Source organism: Cnephaeus nilssonii, assembly GCF_951640355.1.
Source record: "Cnephaeus nilssonii genome assembly, chromosome: 8".
Lineage (NCBI taxonomy): Eukaryota > Metazoa > Chordata > Mammalia > Chiroptera > Vespertilionidae > Cnephaeus > Cnephaeus nilssonii.
The window spans coordinates 9661097-9671688 of NC_137079.1; the positions used below are offsets into that span (position 1 = coordinate 9661097).

Sequence of the window (10592 nt, forward strand, 5' to 3'; positions counted from 1 at the left end):
GGCCAGGCTATGGGGAGAGTCCAAGAATCTGACCCAGGAGAAGATACACTTCTGGAAGAGCTTCTGAGAATTCAAAATTGAATGTTTTAAACTTATAGTTTCATGCATTCACAATGTTATGCATCTGTCTAATTCCAACCCATTTCAGTAGCCAAAAGGAAACCCTGCAGAATTAATCAGCCACGCCCCATGTTCTATTCCTCCAGCCCCTGCAACACCTCATTTACACTCTGTCTCTATGGATTTGTCTACTCTGAGGACTTCCTCCAAATTTAATGATACAACATGTGAAGTTTTGTATCTGTTTGTTTTTTTTTACTTAGCATTATTGACTCATTTTATTTTGATTATCTATACTATTCAGAATTTTACTTGAGCTGTTGGTATTTAACATTCAGTGTATTAATGTTATAATATATTCTTCTTTGATGTCTTATTTGCCAAGCTCAAATAGTTCTTTCATTAATTTTATTTCATGTATTTACTTTGACCAGGGAATTCTGATCGCCCTGTTACCTTAGAAGACCTGAAGAAACTTAAATATCTGGAGTGTGTTATTAAGGAGATCCTTCGTATTTTTCCTTCTGTGCCTATAATTGCCCGTGGTCTTAATGAAGATTGTGATGTTGGTGAGAATTCTTTCCTGAAAGTAGTGGGGAGAGTGGACTTTTCTGTGTGTGTCTTGCTCTGTTCTCATGACATATCGACTGCCTCATGACAGGGGGGTACAACATCACGAAAGGCTCTCAAATACTCATCATTCCCTACGCACTGCATAGAGACCCAAAGGTCTTCCCAGACCCTGAGGAGTTCAAGCCAGAGCGGTTCTTTCCCGAGAATTCGACCGGACGCCATCCATACGCATATGTGCCCTTCTCTGCTGGACCCAGAAACTGTATAGGTTTGTATTCATCAGAATCGGTTTGACCTTTCAGGCACACATGGCAGGGGGTTTCTCACAATAATGTCTTTGAGATGTAGTGTCTCAGATACAAGTCTCTTAAAAAACTAATTGTTTTATTTTTTCTCCACTTCACTATGACTGTTGTAAAGTATATCAGTTTTCTAGGGCTGCTGTAACAAAGCGCCACAGACTGGGTGGCTTAAATGACAGAATTTTATTTTCTCACAATTCTGGAGGCCAGAAGTCCAAGATCAAGGTGTCTGCAGGGCTGGTTTCTTCTGAGGCCTCTCTCCTTGGCTTATAGATAGATGTCTTCTCCCTGTGTCTTCACATAGTTTACTCCTCTCTCTCTCTCTCTCTCTCTCTCTCTCTCTCTCTCTCTGTGTGTGTGTGTGTGTGTTTCTGATTAATCCCACTCAAGGATATGTTTTTATTGATTTTTAGAGAGAGAGGAAAACATTGATGTGAGAGAAACATTGATTGGTTGCCTCCCATACGTACCCCAACCAGGAATCTAACACACAACCTAGGTATATGCCCTGATGGAATTGAACTCACAACCATATGGTGAATGAGATGACATAACAACCAACTGAGCCACCCAGCCAGGGCTTGATCTCTTCTTTTTATAAAGACACCAGTCAGGTTGGATTAGGGCCCATCCATAGGACCTCATTTTATTTTACTCACCTCTTTAAGGGCCCTATCCCCAAATGCAGTCACATTCTGAGGTACTGAGGGTTAAGAATTCAGCAGATGAATTTGGGGGATTACCTTTCAGCCCATAACATAAAGCATTAACAGTTTCATGGTATAGTTTTAAAATGTAGATCTTTGGATTGAAGTAGAATATACTTTATATGGTAGAAAGCTTATTTATAACAATTAATTTATTTAACCTGTTTTTATTGCTTTTAAGAATTGCTTTTTTCAAAACCAAAACAGAGAATGCTCACTAGAAAGTACTTGAAAAAAATGAATGCACATCGCCATGCATTATAAACACTTTTGGTGTTAGTATGTCTGGCGTTTTATTCTTTATGTAAATGCAGGCATTGGTACAATGAGTCCTGGTAACTCTATAGTAAACTACATGAAAGGTCCAAGAGGAGAGCATTCTAGAACAGTGGTTCTCATGCTTCAATGAGCCCAGGACTCAACTGGGTGGTGCGTGGGCTAGATTCCTTGTCCACACAGCTATTCAGATGCACTGGGTGGGAGCAGGGAAGGGCACTCAAGAATCTTTATTATTAGGAAGCATCCTCAGTGATACTGGTTCTCCCAGGGCCTACTGTGAAAATCTAAGATCACTTGCTCCCTCTAATAGCACCTGTTCTTTCTCCCATTTGAGATAGATCTGTAATTAAAGTCATGTTATTCACATTAATTTGAAGGTCAAAAGTTTGCCATGATGGAAGAAAAAGTCGTTCTTTCATGCATCCTGAGGCATTTTTGGGTAGAATCCAACCAGAAAAGAGAAGAACTTGGTCTGGCAGGAGAGGTCATTCTTCGTCCTACTAATGGCATCTGGATCAAGTTGAAGAGGAGAAACGCAGATGCATCCTAACTGTATTATTGGGCTGTGCCTTAGTAGGAATAAGGTCTTTCTTTAAGAGAAAGTTTGCATATACAATGTGTAGATCATGAGTTTAATAGTCTTACTCCATACACCCAATTTTTTCTTATCCCCACTTACCTTGGGGTCAAGTCTTCCAAAGAGAGAGTTTTTATATTTTTATCACCACCATTATCTTACCCTTGCTCTTGATCACAAAAGGCAAGTTTACTGATGGCTGTACCCAAATAAACATATACATTTCTCAACAGAGGGATCCATAGGCCAATTCAATTTCAATTGACAGGCCTAAAGGATATAAGTTAATTGAAGTTCCAGAATTTTTTAAGGTATGCTTATTGAACACAAATATACATGTATACATATACATTTAATTTGAAAAGGGTAATTAAATACTTAGGCTTGAGCTTAGGTTTTAAAAATTATATCAGTGGCTTCAGTTATGATAATAATTATGATGATGATACTTTTCAGATTTTTATCAAGTAGAGCAGATCATTTATAAATTGACTCATTGGTTCTGTTCCTATCTCCCTTTTAACTGTGTACTTATGGCCTTCATTTCATTTCATTCTACATAACATCACAATTACCTTTACACATCATATATTATCAGGAGAGATTCCTCTTGGTGATCTCCAGTCCCTTGTAATGCCTTTTGGAGCTAGAAGCACCTTAGACCTTATCAGGTTATACTCCTTTTCATTTGAAGGTGATAAGATCAATCAGAGGTAAGTTTCTATCCAAAGTCATACCACCAGTGGGTGACAGAGCTGGAAATAGATAGAGGTCTAAACTCTAAATCTTTACTACAATATGCTAATGCTTTATGAAACTCGGGTCTATAACTGGGTGTATCATTAGAATACAGATCTTATAGAATTCTCCCATTATTAAGGAGAAGAGAAGCCACACACTAGAAGTCTAGTAATCTAGCACTTAGGTTAGGGTGAAACTACTGTGAATTTCAATCCTCCAGAACATACCAAAAATGAATTATAATGTAAACTATGGAGTTGGTGTGATTATAATGTGTCAATGTAGGTTGATCAATTGTAATAAATGTACTGCTCTGGTGGGAGATGTTGATAATGGGGAGTCTGTGGGTATGTGGGGGTAGAGAGTATATGGGAAACCTCTACACCTTCCCCTCAGTTTTGCTGTGAACCTAAAATCACTCTAAAGAAATAACGTCTTAATAATAATTTTTTAAAGTTCATTTATCTCAAAATCTTTCAAAAATTTTTATGTTAGGAACACCAAAGTGATTATTTTAAGTTTAAATTCAAATATAATCTCTAAGTATATAGGAAATAAAAATTTTTAAATGAAGAAGACAACATGTCATTGGTCCAAGTCATTGGTGAACATAAAATAGGTGCCCTAAGTTAGGCCCATCAGACCTACCATCCACAACTGTTATTTAATGGTTCAGTCACCTCATTAAGGAAATCATAGTTTACCCAAGTGAGAAAGTGCACAAGATTTCAGTGAAAATCCAGACACCACTTCATTGAGATTCATTATTCTGGTTGGTGTCCCCGTTTGGGTATTCTTCAAAAGACTAATGTTACTGAAAATAAAACAAAAATGGAAAAATATTTTATTCTTCCAAATGCAAGTAAGAAAAACCATCAGATGATGAGACATTCCCACTTGGAGACTGCCTGAGCCATCCAGCTAAGGAATTACTCTGAAAGGCATTGATCTGGAGGCTGGACAGCTGGATGGAGTCCCCACTCTGCCAGGACCTGGTGGTTCTGTGAATTTTGCCAACTCGATTTTTTATCAGTAAAATGACAACATGAGAGAGGGGTGAGAGGACAAGGGGATGTAGGCATTAATGACTTCTCTCTTTTGTAACGCCTAGCAACTCCCAATTTCCTGGCTTATTCACACTGTGCTATGTCTTGGATGTAAAATATGTAAGGAGATGTATTTTGAGGTAAGCTAAAGACAAAAATGCTTAAATATTAAATATGAAAACTTAATGATTCATTTGGGTGGGGTTGTTTTCTTTTATCATTGTTTTTGAAATAAATCTTTGATACTTTTTTTGCTTTCCACTATTCTTTTTTTTGTGAATGGAGAGAGCAGAGAGTTAAAATCCAAATGCTAGTCATTTGAATTTATTTCCCCATTTCCATTGGATTTCATGTAGCTATAGTTTACTGTACAAATCTAGAACATCTCAATTTATTTCTAAATATAAAAGTTAGAATATTTTCCTACCTTTTTTTTAAAAAAAGAGAACACAGATTAATCATTAGAGATCAAATCATTTTACATTCTTATATAATACATTTATCCCTGGAATATTTCAAAATCCAGTATGAGGCAGGTTAACACATTCCACATGGGCTTCAGTTATTTTGTCTTTGGCAGGAAACTGTTATTTGGAGAAGTACAAGTAGTTTTGTTTTGTTTTGAATATGGGGTCAGACTAGAGCATCCTTTAGGCTGGGAATGGAATAATCAGGCCAATTTTAACTGTTTCAAAATTGCCAATTTAAAAAGGTAGAACTTTTCATGAAGAAAACTATAAATATTATAGAAATGCTTCATGGGTTAAAAGGAAATGTTGGCATCAAGTTGATGAAACTAATTTTCAGGAATCCCCATTTTTCTCTCCGTCAGATAATGTCCTGTCCCGGGGCTCACTCGCCTGTGCTCTGGGCTAGGAAACTGCCCGTTGCCTAGGAGACAGAGTGACAGCAGATGTCATCTGCGCATCTGCCCTGGCACTCCTCCGCATCCTTGGTGACAGAGCTATCGTAGTTCACGCCCTCCGTGTCCAGGCCCTCATAAACTTCTGTGTCACAGGCTGGAAATAAAAGCAGAAAGGATGCTATCTTTCAGACTCTGGGGCCAGGTGGAGACTTTTTCCTGTAGCCACTGTCCCTCCTGACTCACCCTTTCAACTCGCTCACCCACTTTCCTCAGACGTTGTTTTTATTTTGATCTCCTTCATTCCTACTCTCACGTGGAAACAGAAAAGGAATGCCCATGTCCTTCTTACAGGGACACAATATTAGACTTGTAAATTCTTTCCGATATTTGCTGACCCGGCCTCGCTTGTCTCCTTAACACCAGTGATCGGCTGATTGACTAACCTACCCAAGTATCTAGATCACTATTAAGACAAGTGACATCTCAACACTTGCTGCCTTTGATTTGAATTAATAGGTTTAATAAGGACTTTCCTCTAAAATTTTCAGCTGCGAAGAAGGGGGAAGTGAATGGTGAGTACTGATGTAATGAGATAGGGCCTATGAGATACATTTTGGTAAACTATGGTGGGGCTATACTTGCCTGCATGCTGACTTTGATTCCACAGAGAAAGAACTTCATTAGCAGACTTTATTTCCATATGTCAAGGTTTTCTTTTATAGCCAGAAGATCATGTGACCATATACATCACAATAACTAGTATATATCTATAAATACTAAGACACACACACAAAAAAGACACAAAAACATGCAGGTAAGACACAAGATACTAAGACACAAAAAAATCTTAAATACTAAGACACACACACAAAAAAAGACACAAAATCATGCAGGTATATATATACCTGCATGATTTTGTGTCTTTTTTTACTTTAGAGGGGAAGGAAGGGAGAGAGAGAAACATCAATGTGAAAGAGACACATCGATTGGTTGCCTGCCCTATGTGCCCTGACCAGGAATCGAACCCACAACCTTTTGGTGTAGGGACGACACTGCAACAAACTGAGCCAGCAGGCCAGGGCAATAGCTAGTATTTACTCATTCTAGTAAGGCGTCTTGCCACTTATGTGGTGTGGGCATTGCTTGAGAGAATGTCCAGAAACGGCTCCTGTCATGTCTATCCTCGGCAGCGTTTCTGTAACGCTGTCTTTCAGGACGCAAGTAAACCTGTTTTTTTTAAATAACAACATTACTGGGTGGATATTTATATTTTAAAATAATGTATCTCAGGGTTTTTTTCCTTTATTTTTTTCCATCACCATTTATTGCCCTCTACACCCTCTTCCCCTTCCATCCCCCTACACCCCACAATCACCACACTGTAATGTCAGCATACAGAAAGGCAAGAGAAGAAGTAAACTACTGTGTCTCATGCCAAAAGAAATACTTTCTTAGCACAACTGTGAGTTTGGTTGTTTTCAGCCCAACATCCCCACATTTCAAAGATCACATGTAATAATTCTGCTTCCTGACAGGAAACGGGTGTGGGCAACCTATGGCCTGCACGTTAATGCAGCCGGCTGCCTGTTTTTGTATAGCTCACGAGCTAAGAATGGTTTTCATATTTTAATGGCTACATTTTAAACGGTTGTATGTACATACTTATATAATATCCATGACTTTGTCTCCGGACCTATAAAGCCTAAAATATTTATTCTCTGCCTTGTCAAGAAAAAGATTGTCCACTCTTGCTGCAGAATCCAGAAGAGTGAATTTTGTATCTTCAGGGTGCTATGGAATTTTCTGTGAATGCAGCAATAACACACGAAAATGCTGATCACTTAATTTGGCAGGAAAGTTTTATTATTAAGTTTTCAAGTTCCCCCTCGCCGGTTTGGCCCAGTGGACAGAGAGTTGGCTTGCAAACGGAAGGGTCTCGGGCTTGATTCCTGTCCAGGGCATGTACCTCCGTTACAGGCTCAATCCCCAGTCTGGTTGGGGCGCATTGGGAGGCAACCTGTCCATGTGTCTCTCTCATATCGATGTTTCTCTCTCTCTGTCTCTCCCCCTCCCTTCCACTCTCTCTAAAAATCAATGGGGAAAAAATACCCTCGGTGTGAAGATTAGCAACAACAACAAAATTTTCAAGTTCAACATGGAAACAAAAGTGGTGTGTAGAATGTTCTAAAATATGACTATAGAGACAAAACCTTCCAATACAATTTGTGAATCTTGATAAGATTTTTATTAATAGCTATACATTACCTTTGGGGGACAATTCAGATGATATAAAGGGATCTTTTAAAATTTTTTATGTCTTTTGTGTAGGATGATGTATGTTAAAATAGTTAAGCGTGAAGCATTATGTTTTCCAACTATTTCACATTGTTAAACGTATGTTCAACACAGATAAATAAGACACAATGTCAAAAAGTATTGGTGGTGACAGGGGATCATCATCTTTATAAAATTTATTTTTTTTCTAATAAAATTATTAGGGGAAAATATCAGTTTAAATAATATCAAATATCAATAATCAATAGAAAAGCAAAAAACAAAATGATTAACAGGCATAAAGGTAAAGAGAAATAAGAAAGCGTACCATTAATATTGAGAACACAAGGGAGGTTGGACAGACCATCCTGAGAGTTATATCTGTTTCTCCCTGATCTGCCTAAACACCATATCATCATTATTATTATTTTTAATCCTCACACGAGGATATTTTTCCACTGATTTTTAGAAAGAGTGAAAGAGAGGGGAAAGACAGAGAGAAACATCAGTGTGAGAGAAACACATCCATTGGTTGCCTCCTGCATGTGCCCTGACCAGAACCCGGGCCAGGGAGGAATCTGCAACCAGTAATTTTGTTAATCCTCACCTGATACTCTATCTGATTGCAGCAGATAGAGCATCGGACTGTGGACCAAAGGGTCCTTGGTTCAATTCCGGTCAAGGGCACCTACATTGGTTACAAGCCCTTCCCAGCCTGGGCCCTGGCCAGAGCTCCTGCAGGAGGCAACCAATCCATGTGTTTCTCTAACATTGATGTTTCTTTCTGTGTCTTTCCCGCCCTCTTCCACTCTTCCTAAAAATCACTGAAAAAATATCCTCGGGTGAGAATGAACAATAACAACAACAACAACAACAACAACAACAACAACAATAATTTAAAAAATAAAGGAAAACATTTAAATAAAAATAAAGGCTTAACTTTTCATCTTAAATACTAGTAATGAATAAACATAGGGGCCAAAATTACTTGTATTGTTATATCCTTCTGAATAGGGGTTAAGTAATTTGTAAACAAATGTAGTGGACATTATGTGAAGTGGAGAATTAACAGAAGTAAATTATTGAAATGTATACAGTCTAATTGTGTAATTATTTGCATAATATTTTGCAGTCCAAAATTGCATGTATGTGTGTGTATGTGTGTCTTGCATTAAACTGACTGCTTTATGGCAAACTGACGAATCAATGAGGCAAATCCAGACATCTGGTTATTTATTTAATATTCCATTTAAATATAATTTAAATGTGTGATGTGAATTTACATATGAATATAAGTATAGAAATGAATATAGTTAGAAATATACATATAGACATAATTTCCCAGGACTATAAACTCCTTCATCTCACTTTCCTTCCTACTTTGAAAACCCCTGGAACCTTAAGAGGAAAATAAATAAAATTATTTTATTTCCTCCCTTCCTTGGAGTGGATGGTGTGAGATTTTCCCACATGTGTAGGACTGTGGCGTGATTTCTGTCTCTGGGCTTACGCCCTCTTGTTTGTAATCTAAATTCAGGAGACAAGCTATTTCCACTTCATACACAATATAAATCTCTACTTAGCACCAGAAACTGAGGCAAATAAAATGAAATGTACCACTTGGCATAATAAAATCATCCTACAAAAAGGAAAATGTGCATGTTTTAGAACACAAAATATGAATTTCTAATTAGTTTGCTGACATGGGGGGTGGGTTACATGAAATAGAGAGGGAGAGGAGTACTTACTTTAATAGTGTTCACAGGGTTCCTATCATAATGCTGACCTTTATCTTCCCCAGAGCCCAGAACACGCCTCAGCAGCGTTGTGTGCAGTGCTCAACACGTCCATGGTTCTGAAGAACCCAGGACTCCCCTCCTCTCTCCCCCTCCTCTCTCCACCCCCAGCTCACTGTTCATCATATATTTTTCTTTTTTAAAAAAATATATTTTATTGATTTTTTTACAGAGAGAGGAAGGGACAGGGATAGAGAGTTAGAAACATCGATCAGCTGCCTCCTGCACACCCCCTACTGGGGATGTGCCCACAACCAAGGTACATGCCCTTGACCGGAATCGAACCTGGGACCCTTCAGTGCACAGGCCGACGCTCTATCCAATGAGCCAAACCGGTTAGGGCTCATTCTTATTGTCATCACCTGACCTCTTTCCCCACCCCAATTTTTTCGTGTTTATCTTCTCTTCCAAGTTATTTCCTTGCTTTCCATCTTTGGAGTCTCTCTCTATAGCTATCAAAGTAGATGATTTTCTACTTCTGTTTTCTATTTTTGGAATTCTGTTGCAAATAGATGACTAGGTTGTCTTGGTCAGCTATATAAAGGTGCTCACCACCATGAAGCATTGAACGGTGAAAAACTGTCAGTGAGATAAATTAAGACTTCTGATTTTTAGTATTGCTCTTGAATATCATTTTAATTTGTAAAATACTTGTTATTGAGTATTAGCTATTATAGTTCTTTCATTTTGTATCTCCTCTCAAGTTGGTTATGAATATTAAGTAAAATCTTCTAAAATGTTATATCAGACATCTTTTAAAAATCTCTCTCTGATGAAATTCTTAATAAGTATTTGTCTTCTTGAAATTTGCTATGTGCCCTAGCAGCTGGGCAAACTCACATTTGGTATGCCTGCTAGCCAAAGCATTATTTAGCCACACTTTCAAATGGCAACTCTTAAGCATTAATTGAAGACTAATTTGAGTTTCCCAGACTAAAAAGAAAACAGGGGAAGTCTGTGAATGGAACGTCAGCTGTTGTGAGTGCCCTGCTCTGCTGGATTCACTTTCCCTTTATATAATGTTACCTCCTCAGAGGTCTTTCAGATACAGTTAGTTCTGAGGAGCCAAAGTCTTTTTTATCCTACTTGCAAATATTAAAAGTCTAAATTAAATAAAAAATTTAAAAACACAACAAAAGGTGGGGGTAAGGGGAAGAGATCAACCAAAGGACTTGTATGCATGCATATAAGCATAAGCAATGGACACAGACAACAGGGCGTGACGGTGAGGGCATGACTGGTGGGATGAGGGGACAATAAGGGGGATAAGGACACATTTGTAATACCTTAATCAATAATAAATAAATAATAAAAATAAATAAATAAGAGGCTTAAAAAAGAACAACAAAATATGGGACTTCCATAGTTTACT

General features: G+C 38.0%; 2 protein-coding genes across 2 annotated transcripts in view; one reads left to right on the top strand and one right to left on the bottom strand.

Moving 5' to 3' along the window:
* LOC307104099 (cytochrome P450 4V2-like) overlaps window positions 1-2578 on the top strand; it is a gene marked incomplete at its 3' end in the record, with an annotated part of 68372 nt that extends 65794 nt beyond the window's left edge. The window contains exons 9-11 of the mRNA XM_079778736.1: window positions 495-629; window positions 722-901; window positions 2299-2578. Of these exons, the coding sequence (XP_079634862.1) occupies window positions 495-629; window positions 722-901; window positions 2299-2471 (488 nt within the window). The remainder of the gene's footprint in view (window positions 1-494; window positions 630-721; window positions 902-2298) is intronic.
* Window positions 2579-5176: 2598 nt separating this feature from the next.
* LOC307104465 (coagulation factor XI-like) lies at window positions 5177-6400 on the bottom strand (the record flags this gene model as incomplete). Its single annotated transcript, XM_079779361.1, has 2 exons — window positions 5177-5304; window positions 6271-6400. 2 exons carry the CDS (start codon window positions 6398-6400, stop codon window positions 5177-5179), a joined length of 258 nt encoding a protein of 85 aa, XP_079635487.1.
* Window positions 6401-10592: the final 4192 nt, after the last annotated feature.